The sequence below is a fragment of the Nesoenas mayeri genome, assembly GCF_963082525.1.
Source record: "Nesoenas mayeri genome assembly, chromosome: 4".
NCBI lineage: Eukaryota > Metazoa > Chordata > Aves > Columbiformes > Columbidae > Nesoenas > Nesoenas mayeri.
Window position 1 is genome coordinate 75,949,418 of NC_137540.1, and position 17,404 is coordinate 75,966,821.

Genomic DNA, 17,404 nt, shown 5'->3' on the forward strand with positions numbered 1-17,404 from the left:
CCTCCCCATCACCAGCCCCACAAGCCCCCCCACCCCACACCTCTCCATACCGTATTCCTGAGCAGGTGCTGAGGACAACCCAGGAGCCACCATAACCCTGGACGTGCCCATGGTAGTAACAGTGGTCCTGGGAGAGAGGCGATGGAGATCTGTTAGGAACCACCTCAGAGGGCTGGGCAGCAACAAAACCCACATGCTCATCCCAAAACAACCTGCCCATTTTGCATTTCTCAGCACCAAGGAACAGGAGGGATGGAGCAGCGAGGCTGCCTGCTCCGGCGGTTCAGCCCAGGACACAGACAGCCCCACGCCGAGCTCGGTGCTTTGGAAGGGTGACAAATAACCGGTGGAGGGACATCGGGGAGAGCGAGAGCTGCTGGAGCCCGGCGCTGCCTGTGTTTATCTCCCGAGGTGCTGTATCGCGGCCAAGAGATACAGGAGCCACGTGCTGCTGCATTCCTGCCGTGACAGGCGCCGGGGATGCCGCCAGCCAAAGCACCGCGCCGGGTCCCGGTGGGGAGGTGGCTTCATCCCAAATACCAAAGCACCCCGAAAAATGGAGATAAGCTACAGCAAACCCCCAGCACCCACCGTGTGGTTGGGGGTCACTGTCACAGGCTGACCATCCGCAGCGTAGTGCGTCTCGGTGTAACCTGGGGCCAGCAGCCTGTGGAGAGAAGAGGGGAGATGGGTGAGGAGACTTGAGCTGTTCTGGGTGTCACAGCACAGGGACAGTGCTGGGGAGGCCAAACCTCGAATCTTGGCATCAGTTTTGGTCCCCTCACACCAAGAAAGGCCTTGAGGTGCTGGAGCGAGTGGAGAGAAGGGAACGGAGCTGGTGAGGGGCTGGAGCACAAGTGTGATGGAGCGGCTGAGGGACCTGGGGGGTTCAGCTGGAGAACAGGAGCTGAGGGGAGACCTTCTGATCTCTGAACTGCCTGAAAGGAGCTTGGAGCCAGGGGGGTCGGGCTCTGCTCCCCAGGAACAAGCGCCAGGAGCAGAGGAAACGGCCTCAAGTTGCGCCAGGGGAGGGTGAGGGTGGATCTGGGGAACAATTTCTTCCCCAAAGGGCTGTGGGGCATTGGAACAGGCTGCCCAGGGCAGTGCTGGAGTCACCATCCTTGGAGGGTTGGACAGACGGACATGAGGTTCTCAGGACATGGGGCAGTGCCAGGGGTGGGTTAATGGTTGGACTCGATGATCTTGAGGGTCTTTTCCAACCAAAATGATTCTGTGATTGTATGCTTACCCTTCCTGGTCTGGGACAGGGAATCTGCACAGGGGCAGCACCCAGCTGCAGGATCAGGGCTCCCTTGTCTTCACTGATGACAAGAGGTCAACCCCACGCTTGGGGTCCAGTTGGAAACACAGGAGATTTGGAGTCTCCGACACAGCCAACCCCTCTGGCCCTGGGCATGTCACTTTGCCTCATTTACGTCACAGCGAGCGTGATGCTCCCAATCCAAGACCCCAGCATCAGGGCAGGGGATCCCCAAAAATCAGAGCTGGTCATAGGAAAGCTCAGGCTGATTTTAGCAAATCCTGCATCTCCCTTCGCCCCTGCCTCAACTTCACCCAATGTGCCTCAGTTTCCCCCAGCTGCCAACTATCTCCCCCCAAAGCCGGTCCTGGAGCCACTTGTGATGCAGCCCTGTCAAATGCATGAGGCTGTGGGTCCCGGAGAGCAGACGTGGGGGATTTAGACTGAAACAACCCCACGTGTGGTGGGAGAGAAAAGAAGGGGATGAGGGTTTTCCATGCTGACAAAGGCCGTATGATCCTGCCCAGATGCCGGGGTGATGGACACCGCACCACAAGCTGATGGCTTCTGTGGGGACAGCAGGTCCCACAATGGACAGTGCGCACACAGGCGTCTTGGTCACCCGAAAAAGGACAAAGCAGGGCTGGATTTACCACTGCAGACAGTTTGGTCCTCGATTTGTGGGGTTTGGCCCGGGCCCAGGGGTTTTATTTTGCAGCAGAAAATAAACCAAGCAGTAGGTCCCAGAATAGTCCTCCCGCCTCTTGGTTTCTATTTTGCAACCGGTTCAGCCTCAAAAATGTGGCTGTGGGCACATTCCCGGCTTCCCAGCCCGCTTGTGAGTGGGTGCCTGGCAGCAGTAACTCCAGCAGCAGTGGAGAAAGGAGACAGGAGCTCAGTCTGGGTCCTGGAAAAGGGACCCATGGGCAGCCTGGTGAGATGAGCACCCGGCGAGTGTGGGGACAGATGGGTGGTGGGATGGGGACAAGGATGGGGTGGGGACAGGAATGGGTCAGCTGAGAAGAGCAAAGAAGCAAAAGCCTCCATGCCATGGCTGGGAATGAGGGAACTAAGAATGAGAGAATCATAGAACAGTTTGGGTTGAGGGGACCTTTTAAGGTCCCCCAGTGCCCCCCTGCCATGACAGGGACATCTTCACCAGCTCAGGTTGCTCAGAGCCCCGTCCAGCCTGGCCTGGGATGTCTCCAGGGATGGTTCATCCACCACCTCTCTGGCCAACCTGGGCCAGGCTCTCACTACCCAAGAAGAAAGGTTGAGTCAGTCTCCCAACCAGGGGCACAGCAAGTCCCAGCACGGCTCAGACCCCCAGGATGTCGTCTCCAGGGCAGGCCAAGGACCAGGAGCTTCAGGGAAAGGAAGACAGGGAGATGTGGCTTCTCTTCCTGCACAAGAGAAGACCTTGCTGGAAAACAAGTTGCGCCAGAGGAGGTTTAGATGGGATTTTGGAAACAATTTCTCCCTGAAAAGGGCTGTGGGGCATAGGAACAGGCTGCCCAGGGCAGTGCTGGAGTCACCATCCCTGGAGGGTTGGACAGATGGACATGAGGTTCTCAGGACATGGGGCAGTGCCAGGGCTGGGTTATGGTTGGACTCAATGATCTTGAGGGTCTTTTCCAACCAAAATTATTCTATGACAAGACATGTAAACACCAGCAGGCCTAGTGCACCAGTTAGAACCAAGACTAAGCTTTGCACGTGAGCTTTCAACCCCCACTGCCCACAGTCATAAAACACAACGTGCACAGAACCCCCAGCTCTCCATCCCACACACCAAAAGCAGCTCTGTGGGTCGCTGGGACCTGCTGCCTGTTTGAGGGACACCATGGTGGCTGCTTTTGTACCCAAACAGCAGAAAGAAGAGGGTTCTGCCAGGCACAAGCCTCCAAAGAGCTGCTGGTGAGAAGCAGAAGTGGCAGGAGAAGCCCGTCCTACAGAGATCAGCTCCCTGCCCTGCTCCACCACAGGCATCAGGAGGGACCTGAAGCCAAAAAGGGACAAATGCCACAAGGTCTTGGCGAGAGGGACTCTGAGAGTAGGGCAGGAGATGGAGATGGTTCTTGTCCCTGCTCCAGCCCCAGCACAACGGGATGCCAGGCTGGGTGAGTGTCACAGGGGACAGATGCTGCTGGCACCTACATCCTGGCCAAACTAAAGGAGAAGCCCAGAAAGGGTCAAGCGAGGGTACACGGCAATGTCACCCAGGAAAGGCACCCATAGAATCATAGAATGTTCTGAGTTGGATGGGACCCACAGGATCATGGAGTCCAACTGCTGTCCCTGCACAGGACACCCCACAGTTCACACTGTGTGTCTGAGGACGTTGTCCAGTCTCTTCTTGAACACTGTCAGGCTTGGGGTCATGACATCTCCCTGGGAGCCTGTTCAGTGTCCAGCACCTCTGGGTGAAGAACCTTTTCCTAATAACCAAACTAAACCTCCCCAAGACCAGTCCAGCAGAAGAACAGCTGAGGTTTCCAAATCCCTGCCAGCAGCCAGCATTGCCCACCAGAAGACACTATAAAGACCTTGCAAGATGAGCCCTACAGTGGGGTGGCAGCCCAAGAGCCCCAGTCCCGCTGACCTGGCACATCTCCATCCCCATAACACCCCACACCACCTCCACCCCTGCTGGGTCCTGCACCGTGGAATCGAGCCAAGGCTGGTTCTTGCACAACAAGGGTGTGGGCAGTGGAAAAAGGACCATTTTAGCCCAAACTGCCAGCAGGAAGCCACAGTGGGCTGTCCCTTCCCTTGCGGGCAGGAGAGCCAGGACGGGGTGGCCAGGATGCTCCTGCTCCAGGTGGGACTGCACCAGAGACACCCAACACCCCTTCCCCAACCCGACACTTACTGATTCTTCTCCAGCACCAGGACGAGTTCTCTGCCCTCAGCCACCACGGCCACCTTTGCCCGGGTTGGTGCCGGCACCTGCAGAAGAAGCAGAGGGATGGGGTTAGAGATTACATGGCCAAACGGGTGTCTGTCCATCCTGCTGCCTGCTTGTATTATTGTAGAACCTACTGCTCTGCTGGCAACACAAAGGCAAGCAGGTGCAATGGATTTTGAGCATCACAGAATAGTTTGGAAGGGACATTCAAAGCTTATCCAGTGCCCCCCCTGCCATGACAGGGACATCTTCACCAGCTCAGGTTGCTCAGAGCCCCGTCCAGCCTGGCCTGGGATGTCTCCAGGGATGGTTCATCCACCACCTCTCTGGCCAACCTGGGCCAGGCTCTCACCACCCTCATCATCCCTGTTTGGGAAAGCGGGAGCTGCTTTTCCAACTGCAAAAATGCCATGGGAACAGGGACATCACACCTACCCCAGAGCAGGGATAGGCAAGAATGAGGACAAGGGGCCAGGAGGTCCCTGCGCATCCCCAGCCACTCCTCAGAGGACATCCCACACCGACCCACACTGCCTCTCACCTCCCAGAAACTCAGTCCCTTGATTCAAGCTGGTAAAGGATCAAGGGGCACCCCCGTGCTGTCCCCACCAGACACCATCTCCTCTCGCTCTCTGAACTGCCTGAAAGGAGCTTGGAGCCAGGGGGGTCGGGCTCTGCTCCCCAGGAACAAGCGCCAGGAGCAGAGGAAACGGCCTCAAGTTGCACCAGGGGAGGTTGAGGTTGGATGTGGGAACAATTTCTTCCCCAAAGGGCTGTGGGGCATTGGAACAGGCTGCCCAGGGCAGTGCTGGAGTCACCATCCCTGGAGGGCTGGACAGACAGACATGAGGTTCTCAGGACATGGGGCAGGGACAGGGGTGGGTTATGGTTGGACTCCATGATCTTGAGGGTCTTTTCCAACGAAAATGATTCTGTGATTCCATCCCATGGCCGATCCTGAGCCAGATCCCGCACAGGCTGGTCCCGGGGTGGGTCGGCACCTGTGTGCACCCCCGCAGGGTACAGAAATAAGTAGCAATCACCCGGGCACCGGATAACTGCACCGTCAAAAATACCATGAAACAGCAAGAGGAAGCGATTGACTCAGCTTCCCCAGGATGCCGGTGGTTTTACTCACTCCCTCACTTTGGAGGGCGTTCAATGGGAACCCTCCGCAGGATCCACAGCAGCACGGCCTGTCTGCATGTGACAGGATGGGCTGGAGCCCAAAATCCTGCCCTCCTCTGATGTCCCCACATCCCTTCTGCAGCTCCGCGGATGCTGAAAGCATCACCCTGTCTCTGTTTATGGCCCAGCTGGTGGGGTTGGCTCCATCTCCCTCGCTTGGTCCCTCCCCATCCTTGACGGATGCCGGGAGCCCAGCGGGATCAGCACCTTAGCCACGACCTGGTGGGGTTTTTTCCAGCTCTGGAGGGAAAGGGGAGAGGAAGGAGCCGTCCCCGCAAGGCTCTGGATGCTCTGAGCATCACGGGGTTTTGCAGCCGGTCACCAGGAATGCAGCGAGGAGGGGGTGATGCTGCGTGAGTCACAGCTTGGGCTAAAACAGAACCATAGAACCATTTTGGTTTGAAAAGCCCCTCAAGATCATTGAGTCCAACCATAACACACCCCTGTCCCTGCCCCATGTCCTGAGAACCTCATGTCCGTCTGTCCAACCCTCCAGGGATGGTGACTCCAGCACTGCCCTGGGCAGCCTGTTCCAATGCCCCACAGCCCTTTGGGGAAGAAATCGTTCCCAAGATCCAAAAAACAGCCTAAATCTTGCTGTCTCCTCTCTTCCCTACAGAGATAGCAAGGAAGACTTTGCTCCTCAGTCCCACCCCTATGCCCTGGGCACTGGGAACACTGGGGACACTAGGGGGACCTCCAGCCTCACAGCCCCAGCGCCACCCTCCTGGGAACCGTCATATTTTTAAGGGACAGCATCAGGGGACAAAGCATTTTGTGGTGCAGACCAGCTGCTGCACCCAAGAGACAGCTTTGTGCTCGCAGAATGGGTGTTCCTGCAGGTCCACCCCAAAATTGAGCCCTGGGGATGGAGACACCTGGTGAAGCTGCTCAAACTGGCCATGGTGGGGATGTTCCTGACCCCAAGGAGACCCGTGGGTCTGAGCCCTCTTTGCCCCGTTTCCCGTGGGTGGCGGCGTGGGGACGTGGTGACGGAGTCGGGCTGGCGGAGCCACCCCCCTCCCTCCTCCAGCACCATCTTCCCAGCTCCAAAAAAGGAGACCAGACACAGTGTTTAAAAAATAAATAAATAAAATAAAATAAAATAACAGCAAAGCAAGCTGAGCGCAGGGCTCTGCCGCTTCCTTGGTCACGGTCACGGGCGATGCGGGGAGGGGGACGCTGGGGCACAGGGCTCCCGTCTAGCACTGGTGGGAACGGGCTGTATTTTTAGAACATGATCTTATACAAACATCACTCCCTGGCCAAACATGGGCTGTAGGTTTTTCCTGCTGTTTCCCTTCTTTTCCCCCCCACCATTCCCCTTTTATCAAGCCCGTTTCTCCTCGTCTCTGATCCCCCCGACGCCCTCTCCCCACAGCCCATCTCTTCCTCCTCCTCCTCCCCAAGTCCCTGCCGACTCCTTCCCGGTTTTGAATTCCCCAGCAATTACTCCTCGCCTTGACTTAGAGGCCTTTACTGGCAAAATGCTCTTTCCCAGCTGCCGTCTTAAAGGGACACGTGTGTGCACAGAGTAATCCCGGCGTTTGCTGCTCCCCATGCACAAACCATCGCGTCTCCCGGGCTGGAAAACAGACCGCTACTAATGGGATCCGCGTCTGACCCCCAGCAGGTGATTTGCTGCTCCCCGTGCCTCAGTTTCCCCTCAGAGCACACGGCAAGGCAGTGGGGAGCAGGGGATTGATCCCAGTTTCAGCTGGGATGGACTGAAACCAGCTCAGCCCCTGGAGAAATAAATAGCAGTAAAAAGGGGAGAAGAGGGTGCGAGCATCACTCGTGCCTGGCAGGAGCCAAATAACCCAACTCTAAGGCCAGCAAAGGTTATTGTGTTAATTAAACACTGATTATTTTGCCTTAAGCCTAACTGGCAGGCTGTTGGGTCCCCAGGAGATGCTGCCAAAGATGTTGTGCAGTAGGAACGAGCAGGGATCAGCATCTGCTTGGGCTTCAGCAGCATCCCAAACTCCAGCATCATCCCAAGCTCCAGTACCATCACAAGCTCCAGCATCATCTTGGACTCCAGTATCATCCCAAGCTCCAGCATCATCTTGGACTCCAGCATCATTCTGGGCTCCAGCAGCATCTGAAACTCCAGCATCATTCCAAGCTCCAGCATCATCTTGGACTCCAGTATCATCCCAAGCTCCAGCATCATCTTGGACTCCAGCATCTTCCCAAGCTCCAGCATCATCTTGGACTCCAGCATCATCCCAAGCTCCAGCATCATCTTGGACTCCAGTATCATCCCAAGCTCCAGCATCATCTTGGACTCCAGCATCTTCCCAAGCTCCAGCATCATCTTGGACTCCAGCATCTTCCCAAGCTCCAGCATCATCTTGGACTCCAGTATCATCCCAAGCTCCAGCATCATCTTGGACTCCAGCATCATCCCAAGCTCCAGCATCATCTTGGACTCCAGCATCTTCCCAGGCTCCAGCAGCATCTTCTCGGACTCCAGCATTGTCCCAGGCTCCAGCAGCATCCCAAGCCTCCAGCAGCATCCCAAGCCTCCAGCATCCTCCTGGGCTACAGGACCTTCCTGGGCTCTGGCGTCTTTCTCCTCCATCCAAACACCACCTGCTCCTTCCTCCCACAGACACCAAAAGGATGCTCCGGTCCCCACCAGAGGCTGCAGGAACCACCTCCCATCAGCTCTTGCTGGATGAGGAGCTGGTGGCCCTTCTCCAGGACATCCCAGCAAAGTCAGTCCCACCAGAGGCTGAGCTGGGACAGGCAAAGAACAGCCGGGACAAATCTGCCCTGGCCGGGACCCAGCCCACGAGCAGCCCAGAAGACGCATTAGGCCAAGCTCAACTCCATCTTTCTTTTTCAACCTGCTGATCAGAAAAAACACGGCGATGTTTGTGGAGAAGCTGAGGCCAAGACATTTGTGCCGCTCTTCGAGAGGAAAGACGATCTTTGTTTCCCCACAGCTCCTGAGCATCCTTCTCACCCAGGGTCCCTCTTCCATCCTTGCTGGAAAGCTCCAGGTCGCCTTGCCCGGGAGTGCGCTCAGCACCGAGCTCCTTGGGAAATCACTAGTTAAGCCAAAATCCAAAAGCCATGTTCAGATTACAGCCCGGCCATCTGCTTGGCCAGGTCCCACAAGCCCTGATTTCCTAAGTAAATGCATGCAAGCCTGGACGTGACGAGGAAGACAGGGCTTGGAGTCACCAGGAGATGCTCCGTAGAGGATTCGGTGATGGGTTTTGCAGCTGGAGCATCGTGGTTGAGCCAGGTCCTCCCCAGGCAGCTGGATCCCAGCAGCAGAGTCAGGATTTGAAGAGCACAGCTTGGGGAATGCATCGCCTCGTCCAAAACGGTTGGACTCAATGATCTTGAGGGTCTCTTCCAACCCAAATGATGCTGTGATCATATGATTCTAAGTGCACACCAGGATTGGGATCCGAGAGCTCAAGCACAAGGCTCCTGCTGGAAAAGCACCCTGGGGGCAGACAGCTCTGGAGGAAACGTGGGAAAACAGGGTTTTGGTTGTTTGGAAGCAAACTTGGCTCAGGGATCACGTCAGGGTTTGCTCTGTCCTGCCACAGGTTGCCAGGGGTTTTGCTGCAGGAAGCAGATTGCAGGAGTGCATGTCCTCAGCACCTGCAGCCCAACCCAGAGCACGGGCGGTTCTTCTCCTCTCTTCCTCCTCAAGAGCAAGGCTGTGACCCCACACATGTGTGATGCTCCCCAAGGAAAGAGAATCACAGAAGGGTTTGTGTTGAAGGGACCTTCCCAGCTCCCCCAGTGCCCCCCCTGCCATGAGCAGGGACATCTTCACCAGCTCAGGTTGCTCAGAGCCCCGTCCAGCCTGGCCTGGGATGTCTCAGGGATGGTTCATCCACCACCTCTCTGGCCAACCTGGGCCAGGCTCTCACCACCCTCAGGGACAACAATTCCTTCCTTATATCTAATCTAAATCTCTCCTCTTGCAGTTAGAAACAGTGGCAGTGAAAAAACACACTTGGGAAAAAGCAATTCAGAAGGGAAAGAAATGAGGCCGGGAACAGCACAGGGAGCAGAACAGGCTGGCTGGGTCCCCAGGGTGGGGACAGGAGACTCTGGTGCCTTGGGGCTGGACACTGGTGGGACACCTGGGCCATGATGCTGGGGACACCTCCATCTCCAGCTCTGAAGGGCTGGAAAAGCCCATGGTCAGCTCTGGCAGCCTTGGAGATGGGGTGGGAGGAGGATGAGGAGGATGGTGGCAGCAGCAGCAGGATCCCACCCCAAGGCAGCAGCGACCAGGGAGCTGTTTGCAATCCGGGTCCCCACGACCTCCTCCCTGGCCTCTCCGAAATTGTTTCCATGTATGTCGGGAGCTGTGGAGCCCGCAGGGAGTTCAGCCTCAAACAATAGGAGAGAGGAGGGTGTAGAGGGGGGAGGAAAGGTCCAGCTCCCCCAGCATCATGCCAGCCCGCACACGATGGGACCGCAGGGCCACCACCAACCTCCTCTTCCCACTGGCCTGACCTCAGTCCCCTGGGATGAGGGACAGGAGATGGGATGATGTCCCCTGGGACTGTGCTGTGGGCCACCCCACAGCATCCCACCCATGGGGGAGGGATGAAGGAGCTTCGAGCGGTCGCCACGCTTGAACCCATCATCATTTCACCCACTGGGATGTTGTCTCCTTGCAGCCTCCCTCTCCAAAAGCCGACAGTGCCCGGACAACCAGAGCAGATCTATTTCCAGCATCTTTGCTGGAGGGCAGGAGGAGACGGGACGGGATAAATTTATCCAAAAAGAAAAACATATTCAGCAATACCAGGGCAAATAGGGACAGTTTGGGGCTCTGTCTGCAAAACAGGAGCCCACTCACCTCCACCCCATCCTTTTGTTGCCACCGTCCTTCCCCAAAAAGCTTCTCCGCTCCCGATTGTGACCCCCCTGCCTCTCCCCACCTTCCCCCCGCTCCCAGGAACAGGAGCCTCCTTGTTTCAGGCTGGCTGGGGCCAGCAGAGGCAAAGCAGATGTCAGGAAACACGCCAGGACCAGCCCAGCCACCCCGTCCCCAGCTGGTGGCCACCCCAGCCCCGGGGTCCCCAGTGACCCCCCAGACCCCCTGCGCTCACTCAGAAGAATTCTGAGCAGGGGGGGTGTAAGCAGGAGTATAAATAAACCTCCCACTGCCACGTGTTGCCCGTCTCGAGTGCCCTCCAGCCTAAATTTAGACCAACCCGGGGCTGCTAGGAAGGGAGGGGACGTTTCTGCAGGGTGACCACAGCGTCCCCAGCACCATAGGCTATTTCAGCTACTGGAGACGCACGATTCCCAGCAGTTGGAGGATGAAGCGATGCTCCCGATTCCCCCAGGAAAAAGCATTGTCCAGACCCTCAGAGAAGACACAGAATCACATAGCTCCTCTCTGCTTCACTGCTGGGAATCGGGGCTGATTCCCCCCTTGTATCTCCTGCCTGAAACAAGGGCACCTCACTTGGAGGCATCTCAGGTGGCTTCACTGAACTGTAGAATCACAGGATGGTTTGGGTTGGAGGGACCTTCCCAGCTCCCCAGTGCCCCCCCTGCCATGACAGGGACATCTTCACCAGCTCAGGTTGCTCAGAGCCCCATCCAGCCTGGCCTGGGATGTCTCCAGGGATGGTTCATCCACCACCTCTCTGGCCAACCTGGGCCAGGCTCTCACCATCCTCAGGGACAACAATTCCTTTCTGAAGTCCAGCCTGAATCTCCCCTCTTCTTAGCTCCATTCTCAACCCCTTCTCCAAGAAGATGCCACCAGAGAAGATGATTTCCCAGCACTTAGTTCTTCTCAACCCCAAAGCGCAATGGTTTCCTGCAACCACCCATATATCAGTGCTTGGTCTGCTGGGAAGCAATTTGATCCGCCCTGAAGGAGACCACAGCCCTGGGGACCTTCCCAGCTGCTGGGTACAAGGACCAGCTGCTGCAGCCGATGGGCAGCTGTGGAGCCCATTGACCCCAGAGCTGGGCAAGGGGCCAAAGCCAGGGGAGAGTCACCACAAGCACCTCCTGACGTGGATTTGGAGACAGTGGGGGTGGCGAGGAGGGTGTGAGAGGCCAGCAGAGCAGCCCTGGGAAGAGATGTCCTCTCCGCCACACAGCCCAGCTCCTCTGCAGTCTTCCCCAGGACATCGCTCCTAAATCCTGTGGCATTTTCCCATTAACAGATACTGTTGTTCTGTCTGTCCTGGCAAAGCCATCAGTCTGATGAATTACCTCCATCTCCTCTCTCCAAACTGCCCAGCTCCTTTCTGCTCACCCCGTGGCTCCTGGCCATCCTACCTAGGCCCCAACACTTAGGACCACACTTAATTCACAGAAAAATAGAACCATTTTGGCTGGAAGAGACGCCCAAGATCATAGACCCCAACCATAAACCCAACACTGTCACTAAACCATGTCTCTAAGAACCTCATCTACGCATCTGTTAAACCTCTCCAGGGATGGTGACTCCACCACTGACTGGACAGACTTAAACCATCCCTGGTGCAACTTGAGGCCATTAATTAACTCGCCGTTGAACCTTCTCCTTTCTCTGATCATCATCTAAAGAAGATGATGGGACCTGCAAACTCAACATCTCCACCCAAGTCCCACCATGCAGACCCCTGGGTGAAGGACCCAGCATGCGGTGCAGGAGAAAGGAACCATCTCTGCCTTTACCTTTTCATCCAGGCTGACGGCTCGTCTGGTTCGTCCTCCCAGGAGCCAGTGAGGGGTGACACGTTCTCCATGGGACAGCGGATCTGGAAAAGGGAAGACCTGATGAGGACGGACCATGCAAATCGCTGGGAGAAGCGGCTTCTCTGCAGCCACATCGAGAGAGAAATGGGGGGAAGACACAGAGCTGGGGGCTCTGCCCAACATCCAGTGCTGCCCCTGCCACCAACCAGCCAAGGAAAACCCCAGGGTTTCTTTTTTCCCCCTTTTTTTCAGCTTTATACTTTTACACCATCCATCATCGTCATTTACAGGATGGGGTGAATGATGCAGTTTGATCTCCCAGAAATCAAACCATCATCTTTCCAGCCAGAACTTGGCTGGAGCAGGAGAGCTAAAATAACCACAGCATGTTACGGGTTTCTCTGAGCACCCCCAGCTCCTCTGGGCAGAGCAGCACAAGCAATTAATCCCTTGGCTCCATTAGACACAGGCAGACTTTCTAAGATATTTTCTTCCCTAAACAATGTGTCTGGATTTGATTGTGGCAGCCAGTGATGATTTAAGCCTGGACAACAACAGATTAAAATACAATCTGAAGATGCTGCAGAGAGGGGATGAGCAAAAACATCGAGGGCTGGACCGCTTTGCCAAGCCAAATGTTGTCAGAGAAAGCTCAGACCCACTAACCTCACCCAGCTAATGGTAAAGTTATTTACTAAGGGAGTGGAATAACAGGGCTTCATAATTTTATATGCTTGTTTTGGTTCCTCGTGCCACGATCTGGGGGGATTTGGCTTGAGGAATGATGGAGTTATTGAAAATAAGAAAGAAAATTAAAACAAAAGAGTTATGGGTTGGGAATTGCAGATTAAGTTACCCAGCCCGGCCACGTCTGTCCCACCAGGCCCCAGTCGCCGCTATCGCACAGTGGCATTTAATCAGTTTTCATTATATATAGCGTGTAATCAGATTCCAGGAATAACTGCAGATAAGGTGGTGGCACCATCCCAATTTCCTTCTCCTCACCTCCTCCCAAAGCCTCGGCCAGGCCCCCCAGCCCCCCAGCTGTATATGAGCCTTCTTATCTGGTGGGGAAACTGAGGCACAGCCGCAATGTGACTCGTATTCAGCCACAAAGAAGAGGCAGCTCCGGGGTGGGGGGGTTGCCTTCCCATTACAGAAAAAAGGAGGAAAATATCCTATTTGTGTCCCCGCTGGCTGCTGCAGAAGCAGCACAGGGAGATGCTCCACACTCAGAGCTCCCCTTTCTCCCACGCTGCCTGGGGAGGGGACGCGGTGGGGCGGCCGCTCTGCTGGGATTACTGGTTTGGGCTCCGGGCCACGTCGTAAAAACCCCTTGGTTATTATATTAAAGCTTCTCGCTGTTTTGACTTCAGCTTTTGCTGGGAATGGGAGAGACTCAGAGCATGAGACAGAGCCTTAAAAATCTAAGTCAAATAAACCCAAACGCTTCGCAGAGGAGGTTTCCCACCCCCTCCTTCTCTTTTAATTTCTTTTCCTGGAAAACACACATTCCCAGCCCTTTCTGGGAACGCTGCGTTGTTTCGGCATTTGGGATGTCGGCACCATTGCAGCCCCGTGTTTTGGGGATGCTTGACCCCAAAACTGAGCCCCCCAGCACCCAGACGCCACATGAAGCCACCGGCTTCCCCGTCTGCTTTTCCTCTCCCATTTAATCCAAACAGAGGGTTCTGGCTCCCACCACCCTCCCTGTTCCTCTCCCAGCTGCGCGTCCCTCTCCGAGTTGTCGGAAAACTTCTTTTCGGCGGCCGCAGGGAAGCCAGAAAAGCTCAAAAGTATAAGAACAATAATAAAAATGGTGTTTTGAGTGGAGAAGCAGCAGCCCCAAACTTCTTGGTGGGGTTGCGGAAGGAATTAGGGATGGAGAAGAGAAACCAGAGGCTGAAACCAAGCGGGTAACCCCCCCCTTTCTCCTATTTGAAAAGCGATAGGAAGCTCTAAGGGAAATAATGTGTTTTCTCAGCAACAGAAAAAGCCAAGTTTCACCCCAAAACATGCGGCAGCAAAACAAGCACCATCTCCCTTTCAAGGCGCCCCCAGCCGGGGCTCGAAGGGTTGTGGGGACCCAAGGGAGGTGTGAGATGGGGGGACAAGGGGGGTCTGTGCCAGTTGGGGGGTGCAGGGGGGGTGAGGAGCCGAATCCATCGGCTCTGAAGGGAAGGGGGAGCTGGTCCCAGCCCTCCCATCCCAACCGGACCATATAGAGTCATAGCGCAGAGTCCACCCCCCCCACCCCGGGCAGCGCTGGGATGGGGCTTGGGGGGGAACCCACCCGAAAGGGGGATTTGGGGGATGCACATCCCCAGCAGTGCGATGGGGCCAATGGGAGGGAGCGCTGCCCGCCCCCCCTCGAGCCCTGGGACCCCCCCCAAAACCCAAATCCATCCCCCCCCCCCTGCAAACCCCGGGGTACCCGCACCCCCCTCCCCGCGGGGTGAACTTGGACTTCGCCCCCCACTTTCCACCCCCTTTTTTCTCTTACCTCGTGCTCCAGAAGCCTCTCCCCGCCCGGGCAGCAGTAACAACATCCCCAGGACAAAGATACGAGTCCCCCCAAAATCCGCCGAGCCCCGGGGGCCGCAGCGTTTGCGGGGCCCCCCCCCGGCCATGCCGGCCGCTCCCCGGGGCTGTCACCGCCTCTGCTCGCCGGTCCCGGCTCTGCCGTCCCCTCTTATCGTCTCGGGTCCCCTCCCCTCCGCCCGGCTTCCCCCCACCAGCCCCATTCACTCGCCCCGGGGTCGGTCCCGGTCGCCCCCGATCCCCCTCGTTCCCAGGCGCCCGGGCTGGATGCGGGGCCGGGCGGAGGGTGGGGGTTATTGTTCGCCTTTATTTATTGCTGTGTTTCTTGGCCCAGCCGGATCGCTCTAATGAAAACCAGACCGGAGGAGAAGGCGGCTCCCAGGCTCCCCCCGCCGGGAGCAGCCGCTGCAGCCGGGACGGCAGCTGCGCCCCCCGAACCGGGGTCCCCCCGCTGCCCCGGGGTCCCCCCCGCAGCTTCAGCCCCTTCCCCGGGAGGAGAAGCGGGACGGGGGGGAACGAGACGCTGCGTGCACACGGGAGGGAGGAAAGGCGGTTAATAACGTATAAAAATAAGATTTAAACATTAATAAAAAGAATAAAATTGAAATTAATAAAATTAATAAAATTGCAATTAATAAAATTGCAATTAATAAAATTAATAAAATTAAAAGTAATCAAATGAATAAAATTAAAGTTAATACAATTACAAATAATTAAAAGAATAAAATTAAAGTTAATACAATTACAAATAATTAAAAGAATAAAATTAAAATTAATACAATTAAAATTACTAAAATTAAAAAAATAAAATTAATCAAATTACAATTAATCAAATGAATGCAATTAAAATTAATCAAATTATTAATAAAATTATAAGTAAAAATAAATGCATTCATTAATTTGACTAGATGATCTTTTGAGGTCCCTTCCAATCCCAAACATACTGTGATACTGTGATACTGTGATTATTGATTGATATTAAGTATTGATAAATTAATAACAAATGATACATTGATAAAGTTAATAAATTGCGAAAGTTAAACTAGTACAATAAATAAAATAGAAAAGAACTACGGTAAAGATAATCACATTTACACCATTAATAAAATAAATAAAAACAATAAAGACAACAACTTTAATAAAATAAAATTAATTAAAATAACATTAATAAAATAAAGCTAATAAGAACAATTAAAACAAAATCAAATTAATAAAATTAATTAAAATAATAAACATAAACCCATCCACCCCAACCAGGGCAGGATGGAGCAGAGGCGCTTCTGTAACCCTCACCACACTCCACAATGCTTATTATTTATTATTATTTTTATTATTTATTATTATTCATTATTACTTATTATTATTCATTATTATTAATTATTATTCATTATTATTTATTATTAGCCGTGGCGGAGTCCCCATCCCTGGAGGGTTGGACAGACGGACACGAGGTTCTCAGGACATGGGGCAGTGCCAGGGGTGGGTTATGGGCTGGCCTCGATCTTGAGTGTCTTTTCCAACCAAAATGATTCTATGACTATTATTTATCATTATTTAATTTTTATCATTTATTACGATTAAGATTTTTTTCCCGAGGAACCAGCTCGGTGAGCGTGGGATGAGGTGCCACTCACTTTCTGTCCCACTCACACTCACTCCCCTATCCCACCTTCACTGCTTCGGCCCTTTTGGGTCCTTTCCCTGGGTCATCGCTATTTATTGAAGTCCTAATAATATTGTTGATTAACAGTAGTAATTAAAGCTCTGTGAATTATTTTACCCTAAAAACGGGGGCAGCTGCAAGATGCCCCTACCCAAAGGGCTCTGGGGATGCCCACTCGAGGTGACATCTTATGAGAGGAGGGGACAAGGGACTTTTCTGGGGTTTCCCAGGACAAAAGCACAAACCTCAAGCCCTCCCAGCACCCAAACACATGAGCAGGTCCTGTTACAGCGCCCTGCGATGCGACCGGCAGATGCAAACATCTGGACGCAGTGAGTCTTCCCCTTCAAGTCCCACCATAAAGCCTCAGATCTGACATTTTTGAGGTGGGTTCATGTCATTTGGCAAAACCTCGCCCTCCCCACAAGCTTGATCCTTTGCTTTTTCTGGGTCAAGCTCTGCGGAGCACCAGGAAGGACTCCCTGGGGAAGTTCAGCATATCTGGGTCCCACCACTCCACGCTGCAACAAACAAAGTCACCCCAAAGAATAAACCCTGTGAGAAGCGGAGGGCATTGCCATCCCATATTGGGTCCGGGCAGGTTGGTGGAAGTCGAGCGGACCAGCTGGAGATGAGCGGCCTGGCGCACAACGAGGAGACGCGCAAACTCACGACGGGGCTTCCAGCCATTGGGAAACCATCAGCAGCGAGGTCCAGAGGGATGAAGATACGTGGAGCTGCGGAGAGGTGGGAATGTCTCCAAGAAAGGGCACTTGGTGGCCAGGAATGCTGCGGAGAACCAGGGGCCGGGATGGAGTAGGGACCATAAGCTGGAGGAAACTATGACTAGATGACAGACTCCAGTCTATACCTCAGCAGCCTGTTGCTATATGTTACACAACATTTTTCTTCATTCCTTCGCTTTCTCAACCAGTACAAATTACAGAAAGTAGGACACTAAAAGAAGGCAGAAGTTTCTCTGCTTCCCAGCAGCACAGGGAACACGAGTGTGGCCGTTGGCCATGGAGGGGAACGTGGCCCTACATGGGACTGGGGATGGCAACGGCTGGGGATGGTCCACAGCAGCTTATAAAAGGCCTTTTTGTGCAAGGAACAGGCGTTCTTCCCCCGTCTGCAGCCTCAATCACTT

The 17,404-nt window shown here is 54.5% G+C and overlaps 1 protein-coding gene across 1 annotated transcript in view; it reads right to left on the minus strand.

The window, feature by feature from the left end:
- Positions 1-14,680, minus strand: part of ADAM33 (ADAM metallopeptidase domain 33) — a gene marked incomplete at its 5' end in the record, with an annotated part of 31,516 nt that extends 16,836 nt beyond the window's left edge. The window contains 5 exons of the mRNA XM_080343621.1: positions 51-127; positions 592-667; positions 4,134-4,210; positions 12,030-12,112; positions 14,554-14,680. Coding sequence (XP_080199747.1) covers positions 51-127; positions 592-667; positions 4,134-4,210; positions 12,030-12,112; positions 14,554-14,680 — 440 coding nt within the window. The remainder of the gene's footprint in view (positions 1-50; positions 128-591; positions 668-4,133; positions 4,211-12,029; positions 12,113-14,553) is intronic.
- Positions 14,681-17,404: the final 2,724 nt, after the last annotated feature.